We start from the raw sequence: 25,350 nt of genomic DNA on the forward strand, positions 1-25,350 counted from the left end.
CGACTGAAATTTCAGCGCAGTACATAGTTTAGAAATCGATAACGTTAAACACAGCAAACATAGTTTTTATTATTGTCACGTTCGATATCAAGCGAATATGTTCAAAGCAGTAATTCGATATTATATTCGATATTGAGTTAGCTATGTTACCGATAGTTACAAATAACGTTGCTCGTTGCGTTATTACGAAACGATAATGTTAGAACAATATACCCGAGGGATAAAATTTCACCCCTTTTGGTCATAGTTTTCGAGGGTTGCGATTAAACGATGAGAATTTGTATCCTTGGAAGTTTTGATAAAATTTTATTCAACGATAACGAAAAATCCGATTCGTAGGTTGAAAGCCCGTAGGAATTAAAAATTAGTATCTTAAATCTGTACGCGAGAGTTTCGTGCTTAGCAACGATTTTTGCTACATCGTGGCAGAAAGTTTAAGGGCGATCAAAGGAATCAGCTTACACGAGTCGTAAGGGAAACAGTTGCGTATTTAAAAAAACCTGTTGCAATTTGTAACCTGGTCCGGGTGAACGATCGATAAAGATAGAAAGAAAGGGAGGAACTTCCCTTCGATTCGTTCACTTTTGCCACGAGAAAGTCTCGTTATCGCGAGATGGTGCCAAAGCGCGTAGATATTTGTCGCCCCATTTTATAGATTGTAAGATCGTTCTGATCGATTGGTGGGAACGTACAACGTAAACGAGCAACGTAACGATCCCCGACGATCGTCCGAACACCTGTACAAACCACCCTAGATCCGAGTCAACCACGTCAATTTTGGTGCCGCCTAGATCGAACGATCTACGACGCGCACTCTTTTCCACCGTACGCGACTCTTTAGTTTTTCTAAGTCGCAGTACCTAAAGCGAGCGATCAGCGATTCGCGCGAATTCCGCTTCGACTCGCCACAATGTCAATGTATTGGCGAGTCAAATTGTCAACGTGATCGCGGTAAACAGCTCGTTATCGATAAGACGAAGGTCCGATACCGAAAGGTCGAGGGATATGCGCCGATATAAGAGAGAAAGCGAACGTAACGGATACATTTGGTGGAATTGTTGCGGCGTGCGTCGAGTCCCGAAGGATGTCGTACCGTACTCGATGAAATCAACGAATTCACGTAACAAAATCTCCTCGGTATCGGGAAATTCGTGAATGACCGGCGACTCGGCTCACGCTGAATCTTGTTTCGTTGAGAATTTTCATAGTCTATGAATCTAGATAGCTAGACAAATACAGCGATCGAACGAGAATTTCCGGTTTCGAGGAGCAGTTAACGCTCGACGACGCGAGGAATTATTTTGTTTGTTGATATTTAACAGAGACCTGCGTGATATTTCAGGGCATTCTCTCTTCTCCTCCTTTGCTTTGATCCTTCTCCTCCACTTTCTTCTCTCAACGTACATCTCGTACGAATGAGAAAAAAAAAACGCGTAAAATATACCACGATCGCAATCCTTGCTCTCTTTCTCCTTTTCCAACTGTTTCTCTTCCGCCCACACCACACACACACATACACACCGCCCTCCTCCCCTCTCTCTCATAGACATACGTATACACGCACGCTGTTTCTGCGCTAAGAGAAAGAGAACGGTTGAAAGGATGAACGCGTTGATTTATCGGCGTAAGAAACGGAGATCTGGTGTCTGCGTGACAAGCGCGCCGAAACTGAAACGAGGATACGTTTTCGTCGCGACCCGTGCGTTTAAAAAGGTTGACAGGACGATGAGAAACGACAGGAGAGAAATGCACACAGCGGATGTAGGGAAACGTCTCGACCTCTGATCGATCGTCGCATCGAACGCCGCATGCGAGGATTTTAGGAAAGAGAAACGGAAGGAAGGAAACATTGTAATATTTGTATATAGCCATGTTATCGTGGTAAAGAGAATTACCTATATTATTATAAATATTACGCATATATATACATATATACGTGTACGTATATGTTTATATATATACATACATATTATAATATATATGTGTATATATATAACGCATATTTAAGTCTGTAATGCCGTTACGTTGTTGTACCATAATTATTGTGAACACCATTTCTCAGACATCGATTTTTTTAAATAAAAAGAAAGTCTCAATATCGACATGCACTAAGTACCAAGCAGAGCATCCGTCGGAACAGAAACATCCACCGCACAGAACGTTCCGGTTTCTTATCTTACAACAAGATTAGCCACGAATTTTTCGCCTCGTCTCGTCTTCAATCGCGTCGCCTTCTTACGCTCACCTACTACAACGTTCTCACGCTCGGATTTTCAACATTTGCGCTCGTTTTAGTCCTTACTCGACTGCGCGCGTACCGCGAAATTGTCACGCGTCCCACGCCGACCTTCCAGAACGCTTGCAACAAAAAGAAGAAACGTCAATTTTCCTGGCTCGAGATTTATCAATTACATCGCGTTCGGAAATCAACGAGAACTCAACCACGGTTTTTCGCCCCGCAACGAAACAGAATCGAGAAAGGACTGGATGACGGCGCGGCGACTTTTGTAACGATCGGTGCCTGAAACGTTTCACCAACGAGCCTTTTTTCTCAGACTGATGTTCGTCTTTAGATCTATCTAACTAACGATTGGCAGCGCGCTGTACACGCTCTCGCACGACCAATTCACGAAGTCAGTCTGCGACCAGAGACGCGACGAAGGAGGCTTTGAGCGCGATGCGCGCTCGGTATCGCGTTTAAACTCGCGCGAAACAATCGTTTTTGGCGATGGAAAGTTAGCACGCTTTCCCTGCGACGCTCCATCAACCCTTTAACGGTGTAGCTCGAGAGAGATTCAGGCAAATCGTCTAATATAGCGCTGCAAGTTAGACCACCAAAATTGATGCAACGTTTTGTTTACAATTTTTTTTTTTTATTAAGTCGCATCGTTGAATTCTGTTCTTTAACGTGACGGTTACGGAAGGGGACTTTGTGGATTTATTTAGTATTTCTCTTTATTATTATCTCTTCTTTCACCTAGATCTTATATCAGTTATGGAAAACTTGTGACTTAAACCGTGGACGGTTTCTTACATTTCTGATTTACTTGATGGGCTTCTTTGAGACATTTGTTGTTTTAATATACCTGGATAAAACTATATGTAAATTGCCTTACATATTTCTCTCGAGTAGCAGTATCAAGTTTGGCGATAGAACAAACGAGGCTTTACAAATGAGTTTCATAAATCGCAGATCTTTTGGTTAACCAATTTTACATAACGTGACAAACTTGTAAAAGCGAAGCCTCTGATGTGTGACTGGTTAATTTAGTGATATTATTAGTTGATAAATTATTATGCAAAATGACGCAGAAACGTGGAAAAGGAGGTTTGAAGGTAAATTTCCTCTCGTTACACTGTCAAAGGGTTAATAGAATTTTTATTTCCAATCCTTTCTGCAAAGCCTATTTTCCAACAGTTCGCAGAGCCTGCAATAGCGATTTCTCTGCGAAATACGAGACCAAAATATCAAAAAAGCATTCGCGTGAATTTAATCGCGATCGATCGAGCGAACGCGGCCAAGAACGCGAAACGAGCGAATCGAGATCGAAGTTCTCGCGAGTGAGAAACGTTCGTAGTGAAATTTCGATCTCGATGATACTTTCCAGTACGTTTTCGAGTTGCTAGCTGAAAGAAAACTCTGCGCATCCTAAATACGGCGGACATCGGCGCGATGCACGTACGAAACGAAAAGAAAAGAAAGCAGAAAAAAGGGGAAAAAGAATAAAACGCATTGAAAGATTTCTCACACGACACCGTGGTCCTTCTGCCCGTCGATGTGTAAATAATTGTTTCATATTGTTGTAAAGTAGAACGGTGATAAGGAGAGATGGATGGTACAAGTAGGAGACGTCGGTACTCGATTGCCGAAAGTTTAAAAGTCGAAAAGTCTCCCCCGTAATGTAAGCGCACAAAAAGAGGGTTAACGATCTATGTGTCTTCTTCGTGTTTAATCGTATCTTTGTTATTAAATCTTGAACGTCTTACGAATGTTTATCTGTGTATTTGCCTAGGCACCTGTCTTTCTTTCTCTCTTTTCCTTTAGTGCCGCCATCCAACCACGTGGATCGTCCAGGTAATTGAAACATATATATCTTTTTTCTCAATAAAATTCCGATATAAGAATTTTGATTTTTATTGCTACATTTCGTCTACGACGCGCGTCGCTTGTCTCAATGTTCTTTTCTTTATTATTTAACGGAATTGCGCATGGAGGTCCGAACAGCATCGACTCAATCTACTTAATCGGATCGAAGGTGCAACAGGGCGCGTAGTTTATTCATCGGTGGAGGATTAAATATTCGAAACTGTACGTCACACGACGTGACTTCCGTTTTAAAAAATGATATGATACGGTATGGGAAAAATATTAGAAACGCATTGTATTCCAAGGTATTCGAAATACCAAACTGTATCAACGACTGATTATATGCACCGACTACCAAAATCAACGTTTCTCTATCAACCATTAACGCTTAGTCTTCTTACTAAATTTCTCTGCTCTTGACAAGTCTTAAATAGACTCACGTGTACTCTATAAACGAACCTCTACAGCTAATTAATGTACCTATCGTTTGCTAATATCGTTTTCCATCGAATATCTTTCGATTAACATCGCTGCACGCGACGTCGATCGAATCGGCGTGAAATTTCGTATCCTTTTTAAGTCTAGTGCTAGGTCTTCGAAGTTGGAGGTCCGAGGACTCGTTTGATCCTTTTAAATCTAGCTAACGCCATCCCTGGATCTCCATTCAAGCCGCCGAAAGCTTCCCCGTATTCCGTCGCCAGTGGCCCCATCTCTTCGTTACTACCAGTTAGCGACGCCACGGAATCGGATCTTTTCTCTAACAAAGAACCCTCTTCTGCTACTGCCTTTTCGTCTTCCGTCATCTTCGACGCGCTCGACTACCGACGGAACCATTTGTTTAATGACGCTCGTAGGAATTAACCTGTTAACCGGGAAGACGAGTTAACTCGCCGTTCGAATAATCTCGTTATTTAAAGATCCCATTTTCTCCTTTTTTTTTTTTTTGCCGAATTATAAATTACATCACGTTTGTACGAGAGTACTCGCTGTACAAATTTTCCCTTCCGCAAAGACTAAGACTCGTGTCCACCGTCAATTTTTAATTTCGTAATTCCACAAAAGTTTAAAGAACAGCCCGGTCAACAAGTTAATGTATTACCAGATTAATTCCCTTCTTTCACCTTTGCATCAGCAAGCGCCCCTTGTAAGTTCGAGTCCAACGTGTAATCAGCCGGTAGACTTCCCTCCAGCTTCACGTTACGTTGTTCCGGGATCAACATGGAATTTTTAGATCTTCTTTTTCTCTTCTTCCGATCGATTCTCGTCAAAAACGCCTGTCGCGCGTGTTTCTTTGGTATCGTTTCCGATTGCATTATCGATCGCTTCTTCACCGTTCTCGGCCAAGATTTTTTATTCGAACCCGTGTCACTAGCGTCTCGCGTCTTTTCCTGACCGCTGTCTTGTCTCCTTTTCCTCTTTATCGGCTGCTTGTCCACGTTATCACGAACCCGAGACTTGCCAGAATTTCTCTCCGCGATAGATCTCTTAGGCGCGTCATCTCCAGTGAGTGCAGCCTCCGGAGCCTGTTCTTCCTCGTCTTCTTCCAACTCGCGCAATTCGTCGAATCTCGCGTTGTTCTCCTCGATCTCCTTAAGGCGCTGGTTCTCCTCGATCTCTCGTTTAATCTGCTCTTTGATCGAATCGATCTTTCGCTGGATCTGCTCCTCCACCCGTTTCTGATAGTCTTCGTCTATCTGTTCCGCAGTCTCGGCTTCGTTCTTTGGATTCGCTAATTTCTCAGAATCATCCGCGGCAGATGCTTGCGCCGCGTTCGCCACAACTTCCACTTTCGCCGCGTCTGCACTGCTGGCTACGTCGGCAATTTTCGACTCCTCGGCTTTCGAGGTTTCTTTAGCGCCAGAAGCATCACCGACCAAGCCGTTGGCTGCCTTGTTGTTACCGGACAAATTAATTTCCCGCGTTTTCGCGTCACCCGTAGCCTCTTCGCTTCCTTGAGCCAAGATTTTCGCAGTTTCGCTGCTTTCGATCGTTGACTTTTGGTCGTTTGACGGCTGCTTCGAATTATCCGTTTCGCGATCGCAATTGATCTTCGACGCTTCGTTCTCGTTCTTGTCAACCACGTTCCTTTTCGATTGATCGTTCGAGTCCTTGTCAGCTTTGGTTACTCGAGCATCGGCTACCTTGCTATCCTTGTCGGTAGCGGCGTCTCGTTTTAAGGACGTCTCCGCGGTTTTTTGATCGCTAGACAGGTCGCTAGACGTTGCAGCATTGTCTGCTTTCCCAGCAACCTCGGCGTTGTCCGTTTCTTTCGAATTTTCGTGGTCCCTCTTCACTCGAACGTCACCGTGCACCTTTCTTTTATCAGTTTCTTCGTCCGATGCGTTATCTTCTAAGGCTGCAGTGTCCTCTGCGACTGCAAGAGCGTCGTCGTCCATCTCTTCGTAGTCCTCGGAGCCGGAAATTCCTCTTTTCACCACGTCTTTCGATTCGAAGTCATCGTACAAGTTAGATCTTTCTTCCTGATCGATAAATCTCGCAGAATCTTCGTTTACATGGTCGTTGCTCTTGTACCTGAACATTTTACACATAAGTTAACTTACATCATACGCTTTACGTATTTTACGACGACGTCGCATGTATTTATCGTATCGGGTCGAACAACAAGTTGGTTCGTCTTCGAAGAAAAGAAAGTTATATTTCTATAACTTGCTACGTGACACCAATCTTCCGCCAAGATTCTACTTTCTAAATTATATCGTCAAAAATATACATTTCCGTTACGGTCCACGGTCTACTGGCAATCGTTCGTCCTACACGCGAAAATACCTGGTCTCTTTGTGTTTTGAACCAACTGCAGACTCGTCTTCAGCTTCGTCCGCGTACTCGGATTTTTCCTGATCAACGGCAGCCTCGTAATCTTTGTCTGGAAGCTTCGGAAGATCTCTAGAAGAGCGATCGATTCTCGAAGCACTTTTACCAGCTTTGTTAGAAGCCGAACGTTTTTCGTCCTTCGCCGCCTCGTTCAAAGTCTTCGTATTGCTCTTCTTAACGGCGTTATCACGTTTCACCCGTGCACGCTTGTCACCACCGTCCTCGATCTGCACTGTTTTGCCGCTCTCTTTAGCGTCGATGTTGCGTTTCGAATTAATTAGATCGTTTCTTTGTTCACCGGCTGACCGAAAAATTCGCTCGATCGATGGATCTAACTTGCCGTTTTGGTTCTCGATTACGTAACCATTGGCTTGCGCGTTGCTGAGAACACGAGAGAAGCAACCACAAGGTGTCTAATGGAGATCGGATATAAAGAAAGAATTTATGGGTGACGGTAGAATTCCATTTGTATGTAAACCTGTCGAGTCGTTCCAAGCATTCCATTTAATTGGAGCTCACAAGTAAAATAAGTAATTATATATTCTGATTATTTATATTTAATTGTTATATAATTTACTGTATTATACATATATATAAGTAAATCGATAGCTGTATAATAAAATATTGGTGGCTGAAGCTATAAAAGCTTGTGTCAATTTGCCAGAAACTAGTTGTTATTACTATTATTTTATTAGTTATTAGCTTCTGCTCGCTTAATTTACGCGACGAAACCATTCGTAATATGATTCTCCGTTTATTTCGAGCAGCGTATTCTAAATTCATGTTCAGAGAAGCGAACTCGATCGGCAGAGGTTCCTTTCATCTAACGGTAAGTAAAAATTTCGTTGAAACAGATGCTGCGGTCCGTACGAACGAAATTCTACCGTATGAAATTGGAGAAACATCAACGGATAATAAATTACAGATAGACGAAGAAGAAGCGCGTAAGGCATACTTCGGTACCTGGATGCGTCTTTGAAAAACTCTGGATAACAGTAAGAAACGAAGGATTGAAGTATTATCGACAGGACGAGGATGCAGGCACAGTTTAGCTGGAATCGTTCGTACATGGTGTGGCAAAAGGAGCATCGTAGTGTAGATTTCTACGAATAACCGGACGTGCGAGCTACTTTCATATTTGGATTTCTACTGATTTTTAAGGAAACGTATCGGACGACGTTGCTGCTGCGTGAATATGGAGCAGCATTCGATCGAGTTCGATCGAGAGGCTGCTTTTGTTACGATCGATGCCACGTAGTCATGGCAATAAATCACCTAATGATCAGTGAATCCTCGTTTTAACACTTTGACTGCCACGCCGAAATCACGTGTTTCGCTCAGGGCGCCACGGGAGTATTTTTATTATTCAGAGCAAATAATGGCAAAATAATAATAAATTAACGATGCGAGACAACATTCTTCCCCGATGGACCGTTTATCTTATTGGTGGCTCCTTGGTAACAGTTGATAGCGACATATTATAACAAGCATCGTTTATTTCAACAAATCATTCGCATTCGTTATTTCGTCGTAAGCAAAACGACCAGAATATATCGTTGAAACGTGTAAAAGATATTAGTAAACGGTATTTGCTCGTTCTATATATTATAGTAAGGTATGTTTACACTTCTAACTTCAATTATATGATCATAAAGCAGCATTTACGATTATTTTCTAAGCTGTGTTTGTCATAATATTCCTAGATTACCCATCAAAGATATGAATGCATACACAGTGCACAGTTAGATGCAAGATTTGTTCTCATTTTTTTTTTTTTAATTGATGTTCTAATAGAAATGTTTAATCGTTCAATGAGGCACTTTTTATTTCAAAGTATCTTCTATTTATCGGTTATATTCAAAATACCCTAAGCGTCGATTTTCATTCAATTTTTACAATCGTAAGAAGTTCAAGCCCTCCGGTCATCAATGACCACCGGTGGTGGTTCGATTGGAAAGTTTTTTTTTTTTTTTATTTTGGTTTCTTTAGAATTTGTCCTGATGGACATTTGGTAAAGTGTTATATCTTATTGATGAAAAAAATAAAATAAAATACAAATAAATATAGCATGTGGGTGGCTACCCCCAGCGGGGTGCCAGCTTCGTTTTTCTAAGTTATATCTTTTATGACGATTGGAAAGTGTCGGCGAATTTCGAAATTTGACTTAGGCGTTGATCGGAAATATTATTTACTTATTATTATCGTAGAATTATCATAAATGTTATCGTTTCAGCAAACACTTGAAACTTAACTTTCTAATTATTCGAAGCGAAACGACTGTTCGTCTGTTATCGATGAAAATTCGCCTCGATGTAACTTCTATATGTGTATAGTTTGCGAAGGTTGGATTTGCGAGAAAGTAAATTACGATACAGAAAATAATTTCTTTATTAGGAATTAGACACGATGACACGTTATATGTACTTATACATAAACCATATTCGAACGATGTTTCTCGCTTCTCTTCCACTTGTCCGCATTGTTACAATCGTTAAAAACTCATTCGACAAAGTCGCGATAATAACTTCGGATACAAATATTTCATAACAAACGGTTGCCTTCTAGTTTCGTCAACAACGTTGATAAATTCGATCGCACGTATTTACAACATCTTAATGCGATCGGTGTCATCGTGATCCTGTTTGCTTCTGTAAGTGTTACGATAGAATTCTTTCACTCGATGATACGTAAATCTTAGTATACATACTCGAGTTGTTCATCGTTCGCTGTAGAATTAGTAAGAAAAGACTAAACGCATAAAATATAACTTGAACGTGTAATCATTTACTTAAATCAGGTTAACAGAACGAGTTAGTTATACGTGTAGGAAAACGAAGAGCACACGGGGAAAACGTGACAAGTTTATTTTTGCCGAGCTCTTAGTTTCTCGATGTCAGCTGGCGGCTAAAGAAGCGACACAATTTCTCAGGTTTAAAGATATACACCGCTTATCGTATTCTTTCCACGTGGTCTTCGGACAAAGTAAAAGAAACCGTAGCCAAGTCCATGGAGCTCTCGTTGTTCACATTCCTCGCGAACAGCTCTTGGTCTGGTGAAAAGAAAATCTTGTTTCGTGACTCGAGTGCAGTTACGTGTAACCATACACCTACGCGTATAATCTATCACCTACCAGACGATCGTCTATTACGATTTAAACGTTATCAAAAGGACTAAATGCAACGATTATATAAAATACAATTGAAAGAAAAGCCAGAGAATAACGAAAGTGATACTCGAGGAGGGGAAATGCAAGGTCAAGAAGTAATTGCGAAACATTTTTATTCGATCGAAAACACATAACACCTGGTGTAAACGGATCAAAATAAAAAGGCGAAAAAATAAAAAAAAATAGGAAACAAGAAATGAATAATATAATAATTAGTTCCATAATGGGAACAAGCATCGTAGCGTCGAACGAACCGATGAAACCGGAAAACGCTCGACTTCTTCGCGAAGCCCTGCCGGAAATGTTAACATCACAACGTACATGACTCGTCTATTCGAACGATACCGAAGGTTAATGTAAATCACGGGGTTGTTAAAGGAAACATAGAGGACGGGGGATGATACGGTTATCGGTAGACTGTGGATGTTTATACAGTAATTCATATTTTCATACTTTCTACGAGCACAAGTAGAATGACGCAACGTAAGATTTCTTTTTCGTTCGTTAAATACGAGGACTACGGGGGAAAAGTATGACAAGTCCGTTCCCTTTTTTTTATTTTCCGATTTTTGTCATACGATTTCATATATTTTCTAAAACGAAAAATCTCGTTTCGATATGAAATAATTAAAGAAAGGCGTAACTTGATATGTAGATTCGCAGATACGCGTAAGCTTCCCAATGATAGTCGATGGATGTATCGTAAGGAAGGAAAATCAGCTAATTTAACCGAGTTCCAGGAAAATGACAATAGCCTGAAAATCATGCGCGAAGGACAGTTTTGATATAAATTTGCTTTATTATAAAAAAACCGATCGTATTTCTCACCTGTGACGGATATGCCAGATGTTGCCGCGCGTTTTGTGCATTTCCACAAATGCATAAGCATCCGCAGTCTATTTGTCAGCAAGGCGAAAGAAACGGTTAAATATAAAAACGAAGCTGGTCGAGAAAGAACGCTACGTGCGACTCGAAACGTCGCATCTATTCTAAATATCGGTCGAACCTAATGTTTCAATTAGATTCGTCCGTATCACGGATTTAAGCTCTAGTTATTGCTTTGTAATACACGTGGCTTAAGGTGAAAATAAATCTTAACTCGATTTTTCATCTGCGTGTCATCTCGCATCCGCATCTCTCGGTCCAAGTATCATTAGCCATTTTTTTTTATTTTTCTTTTTTTCTTTTTTTGTTCGATAACCATTTTTATATCGACGAAGAACTTTTTTCAACATCGCGCTCACCTTATCCTTCTCGAAGGATAAAACTATTATATTGACATGGTACGGATATATGCATATGTGTGTATGTATATATTTTACGTATGTATATGTTTACGCGCATAAAAGTGTACTTTTATAAGTAATTCACACAGTTCCATATGTCAGTATCGATCCTCTACGAGCACGCCGATTGCAGAACGACGAAAGGGATATCTAGAGATTCTTGACGAAATAAATATCGAACGACACGAGTTCATCACAGCCCGCAAATTTAGCTTAGACCTAATCCCATTCGAGACGTATAACGAATCTCCGATCTTTGGAGCGTACGCTACCGATCAAAAATTTCGAATTACCTACTTTTTTAGTTGCATTTACATCGAAGTTTTCGCTAATTTTCATGTTACTACAATTTCCGTTATTTGAATAAATATTTTGCGAAACAAGTTTTTAAAATAATAGAAAATTCTTAGCCGAGATTTCTTTTCAAGTCTCGGACTCTACCGGTTTCGATATCCATTCGAAATTAATACTGTAAATATCGATAACGATTCCTTTCGCTTCGGTAAATCTTTAACGACAGAACTTTCCCGGTTAACGCAAAATTCTTAGTTAACTTTCTCTTAAATCATTGAATTACAATGATTCCAAATTTCCGACCAGTACCGTACGCTTCATCCAGAAGAAAATACTAAGTATTCTGAAAAACCTCGCGAAAAGAAACAAATAATATCTCGAGACCCTCCGACTGTTACAGTTGCTTTTATAATATAATCTCTATGGCAGAAAAGGAAACTTATTTTAATTAGAGATGACGGGCATATAGAACTTGTGCTTCTGCGTGTCTCTGGTGTGCTTGAAAGGCGTCTGTTTGGCCTCGATAAGCGCCGCAGGACAGGGTCCTTTGTGTCTGGGCGTGTACTCCTTCTTGTACATGCTCGAAGTGACCATGCTTCCATCTCCTAGATTGATGTGCGATACGTTCGACTGTCTCTGCACTCTTTCTACCTTCTGACTGGTGAAATTTCCATAATTCTTCGCCTCGCTGTGCGAATAGAACTTGCCACCTACTGTTAAATTGTCCTGTCGAACGATTCTCTGTGGACGTTCGTAGGTCGACGACGCCCAAGGATTTCCTTCTTTAGTGCTGCGATGTAAAGAGGTCAAACTACGTCGATCGCTGCTCTGACTCGAATTGCTGATGTACTGGCCGCTCTCTGCCAAATTCGAGATACTCTTCTTTTGATCAGCGGCTGTGGAAGAGATCGTGTGAAGAGCCTCCGTGGACGAAGTGGCTCTGCGTCTGTGAAGAACCGAGTTAGTAACGTCCGCGGACGACGAAGAGATTACGTTCTTCCTGTGGTGGCTGGTCTTCGTCACAGCACCGTCCATTTGCAATTTCTCCATAGATTGGCCGCTGATGGCTTGCCTGAATTCGGCACTGCTCGTCTGGTTGGAGTTATAGCGAGCTTGGCTGGAAACTGTGTGCTGTTCGTGTTGTTGCTTCTGTCTGGTTGCAGTCTGTCGAGACTCGATGTGTTGAGTGTTAACGTAGTCCCTTTTGCTTGTCTCTTGTTGATGTTTTTCGATTTGCTGCCTCTGTTGTTCGCTGTATCTTCCATCGACCATGACACCCTGGTGGTTTTGCACATCCGCGAGAGACCTGTCGTCGATAACTCGTCGCGTTTGAGTCACGTTCTGCGATCTCAAATGTCTTTCGCTCGACTGTGCTCTTTGATGGTGTTCGCTTATGTAGTGCTGATTGCCTGAAACAGTTGACAGAGACTTTCTAGAGTCTGGCTGAGGACCATCGGGTTGTACGGCACGATGATCCGTTATCACACGCTGAGATTGGTGCTGAACGTTCTGAGCCGATGAGAATCTCTCTCCACTCGTTCTCTTCGTAGTCGTAATCGTCGTTCCATTTTCTACGGTCTTCGATTCAGTAGAAACGCTTCTCCTGGTGTCTGTTTCCATGCTGCTCATCTTTGCGGCAACTTCCTTGGCAGTGCGTTTGGTGAAAGTGTTGTAGTTCCTCTGAGTAGTCGTAGACATCGTAGAAGTGTCGTCTCCTAAGGTAATCGAAGACTCCATGTGATGTCTGCGAGTCACGGCTCTACCAGGCGTAGGAACTTCTTTCTTGGCCGGCGTAAACGTGTCTCTGGAAGTTGTCTTCGTTTCCATGGCACCTGTGCTCACCTTCAAATTATCCTCGTGACGTTTAATCTCAGCGCGTTCTCCACGAACCACCGTATACGTGGATCTCTGAGAAGTGGAGTCTTGGAACTCGCCGATCATCTTCAAGTTATCCTCTCGACGAATTACCTCCGCTCTTTCTCCTCTCTTCGGTGTGAAATCGTCGCGAGGTCTTCCGACAAAGTCTCCTTCTGGTTTCAAATTGTCCACATGACGAATTGGAGATCGACGTTCTATCGGACCAACCTTATCCGGTGTTCTACGCTCGAAATCACCTTCTGGTCTCAGATTATCAGGATGTTTAATAGGCGAACGTCTTTCACCCGGTCCCAGAGGAGACTTTCCAGGCCTTTCGAAGTCTCCTTCCGGTCGAAGATTGTCAGGGTGCTTCTTAACCGGCGTACGTTCGCTGATTACGTACGTGTAATCATCTTTCCTGCGTACATCGATAAATTCACCTTCCATCTTGAGGTTGTCCTCGTGCTTTCTAACATTCACCCTTTCCACCTTCGTGATCTTCTTGTAATCGTCCCTGGATCTACGAACGTCTATCTCTCCTTCCATTCTCAGATGATCCTCGTGTCGACGAACTTCCACTCGTTCTCCGTTCACGTGTCTATAGTCATCTTTAGAAGATGGACTGACATCCATTTCGCCTTCTGGCCTCAAATTATCTTGCGGCTTTCTAACTGGCGCTCGTTCGCCTCTCTTAGGCGTGAAATCGTCTTTAGGCACCATATAGAAGTCTCCTTCGGGATGAAGGTTGTCCTCGTGGCGAATCGGTGTGCGTCTCTCGGCTGGACCAACCTTCTGAGGCGTTCGTTTAGCAAAGTCACCTTCAGGATGTAAATTGTCCTTTGGTCTCTTCACGTCAGCACGGTCCCCTTTAGTTGGCGTGTCTTGTCTTGGCCTTCCGACAAAATCTCCTTCTGGATGCAAATTATCAGGATGTTTAATCGGTGTTCTTCTCTCTGCGGGACCAACAGGCGCCTTCTCGGGTCTGTCGAATTCTCCTTCGGGTCTAAGATTGTCTTTAGGTTTCTTCATCGGAGCCCTTTCTCCTTTGGTTGGCGTAGGAACTTTAGGACGTTGAGCGAATTGGCCTTCGGGTTTCAAATTATCAGGATGCTTGATAGGCGTTCTTCTCTCAGCTGGACCAATCGAACACGTATCGGGTCTCTCGAATTCTCCTTCGGGTCTCAAATTATCTTCGTGTCTGATAATCTCGCTGCGTTCACCGCGTGTCACTCTGTAGTCGTCTCGTCTTCGAATATCCACGAACTCACCCTCCATCTTCAGGTTATCCTCTCGACGAACTACATCGACTCTTTCCACCTTGGTGATCGTCTTGTAATCGTCCCTTGACCGACGTACATCCATATCACCCTCCATTTTCAAATTATCTCTGTGAACGACTATCTCTGTTCTCTCGCCCTTTGTAGGCTTATAATCGTCCTTAGGCTTGCCTATAAATTCACCCTCCGGTTTCAAGTTATCCTTTGGCTTCTTCTGAACCGGCCTGTCAACCCGTTTTGGAGTAAAGTCGTCTTTAGGTCTTCCTACGAATTCTCCTTCAGGATGAAGATTGTCTTCGTGACGTATAGGCGTTCTCTTCTCGGCTGGACCAACAGGCGATTTCTGCGGTCTCTGGAATTCCCCTTCCGGTTTTAGATTATCCTTCGGCCTGGTAATATCCGCACGTTCGCCCTTCAATGGCGTTTCTTCCTTAGGACGACCAACGAATTCTCCCTGTGTTTTTAAATTATCCGGATGTTTAATTGGACTGCGCCTCTCAGCAGGGCCCATCGGCTTCTTCTCTGGCCTGTCAAAGGTACCTTCTGGTTTCAAATTGTCCTTTGGCTTCTTCACGTCTGCTCTTTCACCTTTCTTCGGTGCCTGTTCCTTCGGACGTCCGATAAACTCACCTTCAGGTTTCAAATTGTCATCGTGTTTTATAGGTGAACGTCTTTCCGCTGGACCAACAGGTTTCTTTTCAGGTCTTTCGAATTCTCCCTCGGGTTTCAGGTTGTCCTCTGGTTTCTTTATCTCTGGTCTGTCTGCTTTTTTAGGCGAGTAATCGTCTTTCGGTCGACCCTCGAACGGACCTTCCGGTTTCAGATTATCCGGATGTTTCACGATATCCACACGCTCTCCTTTCACTACCTTGAAATCGTCCCTCGTTCTGATATCAGTGAACTCGCCCTCCATATGCAAATTATCCTGATACTTAGTGACCTCGGCTCTTTCGCGAATTAAGAAGTCCGTATATTCGTCTCTGGACCTGTAAGTCTCTATATTTCCTTCCATTCGCAAGTTGTCCGTACGTTTGACGATATCTACTCGTTCACCACGAACAGGAACAAAATCGTCTTTAGGACGACCTTCGAATGGTCCCTCGGGTTTAAGATTATCCTCGGGTCTTTTAACATCGGCGCGTTCTCCTCTAATCGGTTTGTAATCGTCCTTTGGTCTGCCAACGAATTCTCCTTCGGGTTTCAAATTATCGGGATGTTTAATCGGAGATCTTCTCTCAGCAGGTTTCACTGGAGATTTTTCTGGTTTCTCAAATTCACCTTCCGGACGTAGATTATCCTGTGGTCTCTTGATATCTGCGCGTTCTCCACGTTTAGGAGCTTCTTCTTTTGGCTTTCCGGTAAAGTCACCTTCTGGCTTCAAGTTATCAGGATGTTTAATAGGAGTACGTTTCTCAGCTGGCCCCAAGGGTTGCTTCTCAGGTCTTTCGAAAGTACCTTCTGGTTTCAGGTTATCTTCCGGTCTCTTAACATCAGCCCTCTCTCCCTTAGTCGGTGACTCTTCCTTTGGTCGCCCAATAAATTCTCCTTCAGGTTTCAAGTTGTCTTGAGGCCTCTTCGCAACTGGTCTCTCGGCAGGTCTGAATTTTTCAGGTTGCGGTCTTTCGAAATCACCTTCAGGGCGCAAATTATCCTCGTGTTTGATCGGTGTTCTTCTCTCAGCTGGACCAACAGGCTTCCTCTCTGGAACTTCGAATTCTCCTTCAGGATATAAATTGTCCTTTGGTCTCTTTACGTCCGCTCGTTCGCCCTTTCGCGGTGCTTCCTCTTTCGGCCGACCAACGAAGTCTCCTTCTGGTTTTAGATTGTCTGTTGGTTTCTTGACGATTGGCCTTTCAGCGGGTTTAAACTCTTCTGGTTTAGGTCTTTCAAATTCCCCTTCGGGTTTCAAATTATCAGCATGTTTGATCGGAGTTCTCTTTTCAGCAGGACCAACGGGTTGCTTCTCTGGCCTCTCAAATTCCCCTTCGGGTCGCAAATTGTCTTTAGGTTTCTTAATCGGAGCCCTCTCACCTTGTTTAGGCGCTTCCTCTTTTGGTCTGCCAATAAATTCTCCTTCTGGTTTGAGATTATCTTCTGGTCTCTTTACTTCCGGCCTCTCTGCTCTCTTAGGAGAATAATCGTCCTTTGGACGACCCTCGAATGGTCCCTCCGGTCTCAAATTGTCAGGATGCTTCACGATATCAACTCTCTCGCCTCTTACAACCTTGAAATCGTCTCTGGTCCTAACATCGATAAATTCGCCTTCCATGCGCAAATTGTCTTGATACTTGGTAACTTCGGTTCTCTCGCGAATCAAGAAGTCCGTATATTCGTCTCTTGATCTGTAAGTTTCGATGTTACCTTCCATTCGAAGATTGTCCGTGCGTCTGATGATATCCATTCGTTCGCCATGAACCGGTTGATAGTCGTCCTTAGGCCTGCCCTCGAATGGACCTTCTGGTTTCAAATTGTCTTCGGGTCTCTTAACAACAGCTCTGTCGCCTTTAGTCGGAGTGAAATCATCTTTAGGCTTACCAACGAATTCTCCTTCGGGTTTGAGGTTATCCGGATGTTTAATCGGTGTGCGTTTCTCTGCTGGACCAACCGTAGGCTTTTCTGGTCTCTCGAATTCGCCTTCAGGATACAAATTGTCCTGAGGTCTTCGAACCTCGGGACGTTCGGCTGTTTTTGGAGAGAAATCATCTTTTGGACGACCTTCGAAGGGTCCTTCAGGTTTCAAATTATCTTGAGGACGTTTTACGTCGGCACGGTCTCCTCTAGTTGGTTTGTAATCGTCTTTAGGTCTTCCTTCGAAAGGACCTTCTGGTCTCAAATTGTCCTGAGGTCTCCTCACTTCCGGACGTTCAGCTGTTTTCGGTGAGAAATCATCTTTAGGTCTTCCTTCGAAAGGACCTTCAGGGCGAAGGTTATCATCGTGCTTAATAGGCGTTCTACGTTCAGCTGGGACGAATGGAACACGTTCTCTGTCTGTAAAATCGCCTTCAGGAAACAGCTCATCCGGATGTCGGACAATCGGCGCTCTTTCGCCCGGACCATAAGGAACAGGCGATGGTCTCTCGAATTCTCCTTCGGGATACAAGTTATCTGGATGTTTAATAGGTGTGCGTCTTTCAGCAGGAGTATATTCGTGTCTCGGCCGATCTTCAAACTGTCCTTCAGGTCGAAGATTGTCCTGTGGTCTTCTGACTTCCGGACGTTCAGCTGTTTTCGGTGTGAAATCATCCTTAGGACGTCCTTCGAATGGACCTTCTGGTCTCAAATTATCTTGTGGTCTCTTTACCTCTGGACGTTCAGCTGTTTTCGGTGAGAAATCATCTTTAGGTCTTCCTTCGAACGGACCCTCTGGTCTCAAATTATCTTCTGGACGTTTCACGTCCGCACGTTCACCTCTGGTTGGTTTGTAATCATCTTTAGGCCTTCCTTCAAATGGACCCTCCGGTTTCAAGTTATCTTGAGGACGCTTCACATCAGCACGTTCACCTCTCGTTGGTTTATAATCATCCTTAGGTCTACCTTCGAAAAGTCCCTCAGGACGAAGGTTATCATCGTGCTTAATGGGCGTTCTACGTTCAGCTGGGACGAATGGAACACGTTCTCTACCTGGAAAATCGCCTTCAGGAAACAGCTCATCCGGATGTCGGACAATCGGCGCTCTTTCACCAGGACCATAGGGGACAGGCGATGGTCTCTCGAATTCTCCTTCGGGATACAAGTTATCTGGGTGTTTAATAGGTGTACGTCTCTCACCAGGGGTATATTCGTGTCTTGGGCGATCTTCAAACTGTCCTTCGGGTCGAAGATTGTCCTGTGGTCTTCTGACTTCAGGACGTTCAGCTGTTTTCGGTGTGAAATCATCCTTAGGACGTCCTTCGAATGGACCTTCCGGTCTCAAATTATCTTGTGGTCTCTTTACCTCTGGACGTTCAGCTGTTTTCGGTGAGAAATCATCTTTAGGCCTTCCTTCGAACGGACCCTCTGGTCTCAAATTATCTTCTGGACGTTTCACGTCCGCACGTTCACCTCTGGTTGGCACATAATCATCCTTGGGTCGTCCTTCGAATGGTCCTTCAGGTCTTAAATTATCCTGAGGTCTTCTCACTTCTGGCCTTTCCGCCGTTTTCGGCAAGAAATCATCTTTAGGTCGACCTTCGAACGGTCCTTCCGGTCTCAAATTGTCCTCAGGTCTTCTAACCTCTGGTCTTTCACCTAGTTTGGGTGTAAAATCATCCTTTGGACGTCCTTCGAACGGACCTTCCGGTCTTAAATTATCCTGTGGCCTCTTCACTTCCGGACGTTCAGCTGTTTTAGGTGTGAAATCATCCTTTGGACGTCCCTCGAACGGTCCTTCGGGTCTCAAATTATCTTCAGGCCTCTTAACATCGGCTCTTTCGCCTCTGGTTGGTTTGTAATCATCCTTTGGCCTGCCTTCGAACGGTCCTTCTGGTCTCAAATTATCCTCAGGTCTTCTAACCTCTGGTCTTTCACCTCGTTTTGGTGAAAAATCATCCTTTGGACGTCCTTCGAACGGTCCTTCGGGTCTCAAATTGTCCTGTGGCCTCTTCACTTCCGGACGTTCAGCTGTTTTAGGTGTGAAATCATCCTTTGGACGTCCTTCGAACGGTCCTTCGGGTCTCAGATTATCTTCAGGCCTCTTAACATCAGCTCTTTCGCCTCTGATTGGTTTGTAATCATCCTTGGGCCTGCCTTCGAAAAGTCCTTCTGGTCTCAAATTGTCCTCAGGTCTTCTAACTTCTGGCCTTTCGCCTCGTTTTGGTGAAAAATCATCCTTTGGACGTCCTTCGAACGGTCCTTCTGGTCTTAAATTGTCCTGTGGCCTCTTCACTTCCGGACGTTCAGCAATTTTTGGTGTGAAGTCATCCTTTGGACGTCCTTCGAACGGTCCTTCCGGTCTCAAATTATCCTCAGGTCTTCTAACCTCTGGCCTTTCACCTCGTTTTGGTGAAAAATCATCCTTTGGACGTCCTTCGAACGGTCCTTCGGGTCTCAAATTGTCCTGTGGCCTCCTCACTTCTGGACGTTCAGCTGTTTTTGGTGTGAAATCATCCTTGGGTCGTCCTTCGAAAGGTCCTTCAGGTCTCAGATTGTCTTCAGGTCTCTTAACATCAACTCTTTCGCCTCTGATTGGTTTGTAATCATCTTTAGGTCTACCTTCGAACGGTCCTTCCGGTCTCAAATTATCTTCAGGTCTTCTAACCTCTGGTCTTTCACCTCGCTTCGGTGAAAAATCATCCTTTGGACGTCCTTCGAACGGTCCTTCCGGTCTCAAATTATCCTCAGGTCTTCTAACCTCTGGTCTTTCGCCTCGCTTCGGTGAAAAATCATCCTTTGGGCGTCCCTCGAACGGACCTTCGGGTCTCAAATTATCCTGTGGCCTCTTTACTTCCGGACGTTCAGCTGTTTTCGGTGTGAAATCATCCTTTGGGCGGCCTTCGAACGGTCCTTCAGGTCGCAAGTTATCCTGAGGCCTTCTTACTTCTGGCCTTTCCGCTGTTTTAGGCATGAAATCATCTTTAGGTCGTCCTTCGAACGGTCCTTCTGGTCTCAAGTTATCCTCAGGTCTCTTAACTTCCGGGCGTTCAGCTGTTTTCGGTGAATAATCGTCTTTTGGACGTCCCTCGAACGGTCCTTCGGGCTTCAAATTATCCTGTGGTCTCTTCACGTCTGCTCTTTCGCCTCCGATTGGTTTATAATCGTCTTTCGGTCTTCCTTCGAACGGTCCTTCAGGTCGCAAATTGTCCTTGGGTTTCTGCGGTTCCGGTCTCTTCGTTATCGCTGGCACAACGTAGTCGTCCTTAGTGTGAGGTACTCCTTCAAACGGTCCTTCCGGTCTCAAATTATCGTCTCGTCTAATCACGGCAGTGCTTCTATAGTCGGTTTGATCGAAAGTTTGATACTGTTCCTGAGTCGTTGTGGTGCTTTCCACGATATCGGTCTTGCCATAAAAGCGGTCATCCTCGTCGGTGTAGTCGATTCGTCGTCGAGGTGTCCTCTCAACTATGTCGTACGTGTGGAAATCCTCTTTATGATGAGAGGTACCCTAAAGCACATTTCGTACTAGATCAGCGATTAGTGTAGAGATAAGAGTAACTGGGACAATGGACTCGCTTTCTGAATATCGTTTTAATACGGAGCAGAGGGAAAGTTAAAAGGAGACGAGATAAATCATGCTTTTAATAAATATTTGTCAGTTTTTCAATATTTTTTAATTACAAAATATCAAAAGGTAACAGAGATAATGACGCGTTTAAATTTACCATCGAAAGTTAATATACAAATAAAAAAAGATTGTCATCCGTAATTTCCAATTTCCAAAATTACTTACTGTGAATTCACCCTCTCCCACTGTGAGGTTATCCGTACGTTTAATGATCTCGGCACGTTGAACCGTTCGATGATCGACGTATTCGGATCTCGTAGTTGTCGAGTCGATGAATTCACCCTCGACCTTTGTGTAGGTGTTGCGACGTACTGGACTGGGACGTTCACCGGGTGTACCGGTGAACACCAGCTCCGTTGTGGTTGTACCTGCACATACAAGTTAAATGTTACGACAATACGAATTAAGTATAGTAAAGAGATCTAACTACAATAAGAAAGACAAATCAAAATCACACGAATTTTAGATTTTAAAATTTCACGATGATCATCTGATCAGATGAACATATTTGTGGTATCTTTAATATTACGTTCCTCGAAATTTCAGATTTGTCTTGAAAAAGTGATCTTCAATGTTCACACAATGTCGAGAGAAATTGCAAGTTTCTATTAAAAAGGAACAGTCGATGTTCTAAATCTCAGTTCGCGCTATATCTTTCTCTATAAAATCAGGAAAAATGTACAGCGATTATTCATAATTGATAAAGCAAAAATTTTTTTTATAGTCGTCAAAAATTTCGATCTCGCACGAGTCAAAAAATTTATCAGAAACGAAGCTCACTGTCGAAGTCTCCTTCCGGTCTGAGATTATCCTGAGGTCGCCTGACAGGCGTTCGATCTCCATATTTCGGGGCTTCTTCCTTCGGTCTTCCAATGAATTCGCCTTCTGGCTTCAAGTTATCCTGCGGCTTTTTCACTGGAGCTTTCTCTCCTTTCGTCGGAGCTTCCTCCCTGGGTCTACCGATGAACTCACCCTCCGGTTTCAGGTTATCCTGCGGTTTCCTTACCGGTGCTCTCTCGCCCCTCGTCACCACATAGTCCGTTCGCCTCTCTCCGATGAATTCTCCTTCCATCCGAAGATGGTCTTCGTGGTGGTACACGGTCTGCTTGTCGACGTGTTTCTCATCGAATTCCTCGCGATAGGAAGTCACCGCGTGGACGGGCCCGTCTCGAGGAATCTCAAGGTGATCTTGTGGCAGATTGTGCGGACAGCGATGTCGTCTGAAAAATTCCAACATCGACGATGATATAGAAAAGTTAGAAGAGTTCGTTGCACGTCGTAGCTCGATAGAATATGGTGAAAACATCGCGATACGATCGTTGGCTCATTGATAAACCAGTAACTCGATATTTTTTAATTGCCTCAACCAAATCAGGTGGCTGTGTTTTGACTTTGCAACGAATAACATATATAGCTACTATAATAAAATATGAATTTGAAATCGACGTGTGTCGAATTATGTATTTCAATACGGCTAAATAGCCCAAGTCCGTTCGATATAATTCGATATTACCTAACGACAAATTATAATCGGTGAATTTTGAAAAATTCCGTTTGAAAAATTAGAGTATCTTTGCATTGAATTATCTTAACTGATCGTTACATCTGTTGACTTACGGATTTATTGCTGCTACGTGACTTAGGGCTGTTGCGCAGGATTTGCAAACATCCATGTGGAAAATTTTTAATGAAAATATTTATAGAATGTCCCGTAATTTTAACGAACAAAGAGAAAAATAATTAATTGTTCCGTGAAACTGAAATCCTTGCCGAGTGTAACGACTAATCTGTCGTCAGTAGGGAATCCTAATTGGACATCGAGCCTGATTTCAACGTGGCTCGCGAATATTCATGCACGTCGGCCGTGCTAGATTAGCAGCGTTGGCCCATTGATAAACTGGCTGGTATTGCAGTCGTGAACGTCACCGTAGTCACGCACGTGATCATTGTCGTACCAGCACGAGTTGCATGTTCCTTGTTCACGACCGCTTCGTTAGATTCCGTGTACATAGTTCATCGGGCTAAGTAATTGAAATACGCTTCGAATCGGATCCACGTTCCTATCCATCAGATTACTCGTTCATCACCGTTGGTCGGTAAAAAAATCTATAAATCCTCGTGCCATTATCGAACCGTGCTTTGTCCCTCGTACGTACGATCGTTCCATGCGACCAATCGAACATTATGGAAATGTCAACCTTGATGGAACCTTTTGTATCCTGTCCCGTTTGCGACACGCGCGTTTACCAGTCCAAGTCTCACACCACCATCCGAATAATTACATTCTGTTGTGTTAATAACGGATTGCCGTAAGACGCGGCTGGTTTGGTTCAACGTCCTCAGACGAGTTTCTCAATGCGTTAAGTGTCGTGGAGGTCATTCGTATTAGATGAGTCTATGACGCCGTTTAAATCGTTACATCGGTGACACTTTTATACCGTACGTAAAATTTCTACTACTCTGTACGTTATAAACGTTAACGTATAATAATAATATCGAAATGACGATTGTAAAATACGGATTGCGGTGTAACGCGTTAAAACAATTTTATTCCGCTTACACGTGGGATTTCGATCCTTTTAGAATCGAATTTTTCGAATATTCCAATATTCGCAGAACTAGAAATTTTAAGAATAATACGAATATGTAGTGTACGTTTTGATTTTCTGTAACCAATGTATTTTTTGTCTACTCGGCGTAAATACTTTTCGAAATTGCAGTTCGCAATTACAATAATAGATCGGAACGAGACGTCGTGCATCGAAATGAACATACGGCATACGATATTGAATGTGTAAATGTAATTAATCGATACATTTAAGGGGAACAAATGAAAATTACGTTTCGCATTAGCGAAATCTCGCATGATTTTCGACCAATTTCATCAGTTCATGTAACTAACCGAACATGATTCGATAATATTTATTGTTTCAGAACACCGTATTTGGTAATTAACGAGCGAAGGAAATATCGACATCGTTCGACGTTCGCGCAACGATACAGCAATCTCCATGTCAATTAAGGCGGGCGTAGCTTGTCAAAATGCCAACGCACGTTCCTCTTTCCAACCCCCTGGCGTGCATTTAATATCGATGACAGACTGACGCGGTGCGTAACACAATCAACGATTAAAAATGTATAACATTGAACATCATAAATGCACCTTGATGCGCGATCGTTCCGAAAATGCTAATGATTAATCGTACGAAATGCTTCTGTTCCAGATATTTTCTATTTTCATACAACACCGTACTATCTTCAACTTTTACACGGGCAACAAAAATGCAGCTGTCATTCGACAAGCTTAGAAATAAGTTCGAAGCTTCGATATTGATAATTTTAGCAGACATTTCGGCGTGGAAGATACTAATCATACAAAATGATACATGTCACGTAAAAATAACATAAAATGAGAATTCGGAGCGGTTTTTCCACGCTTTGGCTACAAAATACAAAAACTTTTAAAAGAAACACAGAAAAAGATTGGACACACTAAGGTTAATTAGAACTGAAAATTAGAGGTAAGTTCGAAGCTTCGATATTGATAATTTTAGCAGAAATTTCGGCGTGAAAGATACTAATTATATATACAAAATGATACACGTCATGTAAAAATAACATAAAATGAGGGTTCGGAGCGGTTTTTCCACGCTTTGGCTATAAAATACAGAAACTTTTAAAAGAAACGCAGAAAAGCGTACTCAAGATTGGACATACAAAGGTTAATTAGAACTGAAAACTAGAGGTAAGTTCGAAGCTTCGATATTGATAATTTTAGCAGAAATTTCGGCGTGGAAGATACTAATCATACAGAATGATACACGTCACGTAAAAATAACATAAAATGAGGATTCGGAGCGGTTTTTCCACGCTTTGGCTACAAAATACAGAAACTTTTAAAAGAAACACAGTAAAGCGTACTCAAGATTGGACACACTAAGGTTAATTAGAACTGAAGATTAGAGGTAAGTTCGAAGCTTCGATATTGATAATTTTAGCAGAAATTTCGGCGTGGAAGATACTAATCATACAGAATGATACACGTCACGTAAAAATAACATAAAATGAGAATTCGGAGCGGTTTTTCCACGCTTTGGCTACAAAATACAAAAACTTCTAAAAGAAACACAGAAAAGCGTACTCGATATTGGACACACTAAGGTTAATTAGAACTGAAAACATTTTATTAGCGTGTTAAAGTAAGTACACGCCCGGTGCAAAGACTTTATCTATTCAGTTTCGCGGCAGGCCATTTGGAAATTGGAAACCTGTCAAAGAGAGATTTCGCAAGCATGCTGCTCGCGATTCACCGCACGTATCCGATGCGTTCGAATGCATCGGCTTTGCAAAAG

General features: G+C 43.0%; 2 protein-coding genes across 3 annotated transcripts in view; both read right to left on the minus strand.

The window, feature by feature from the left end:
• Positions 1 to 5,190: 5,190 nt before the first annotated feature.
• LOC132907945 (protein IWS1 homolog) lies at positions 5,191 to 9,161 on the minus strand. The gene is made up of 3 exons (XM_060961399.1): positions 7,742 to 9,161; positions 6,863 to 7,332; positions 5,191 to 6,619 (listed from the first exon to the last, which is right to left on the minus strand). The coding sequence occupies exons 1-3, from the start codon at positions 8,006 to 8,008 to the stop codon at positions 5,191 to 5,193; spliced, it is 2,166 nt and encodes a 721-aa protein (XP_060817382.1). The 5' UTR covers positions 8,009 to 9,161.
• A 122-nt stretch (positions 9,162 to 9,283) lies between these two features.
• Positions 9,284 to 25,350, minus strand: part of LOC132908054 (titin) — a 47,332-nt gene continuing 31,265 nt past the window's right edge. For both annotated transcript variants that reach the window (XM_060961618.1, XM_060961617.1), the window contains exons 4-6: positions 21,779 to 22,218; positions 21,164 to 21,366; positions 9,284 to 20,878 (exon numbers count right to left, since the gene is read on the minus strand). In XM_060961618.1, the coding sequence (XP_060817601.1) occupies positions 12,110 to 20,878; positions 21,164 to 21,366; positions 21,779 to 22,218 (9,412 nt within the window). In that variant the 3' untranslated portion in view covers positions 9,284 to 12,109. The remainder of the gene's footprint in view (positions 20,879 to 21,163; positions 21,367 to 21,778; positions 22,219 to 25,350) is intronic.

Source organism: Bombus pascuorum, chromosome 6 (assembly GCF_905332965.1).
Source record: "Bombus pascuorum chromosome 6, iyBomPasc1.1, whole genome shotgun sequence".
Taxonomy (NCBI): domain Eukaryota; kingdom Metazoa; phylum Arthropoda; class Insecta; order Hymenoptera; family Apidae; genus Bombus; species Bombus pascuorum.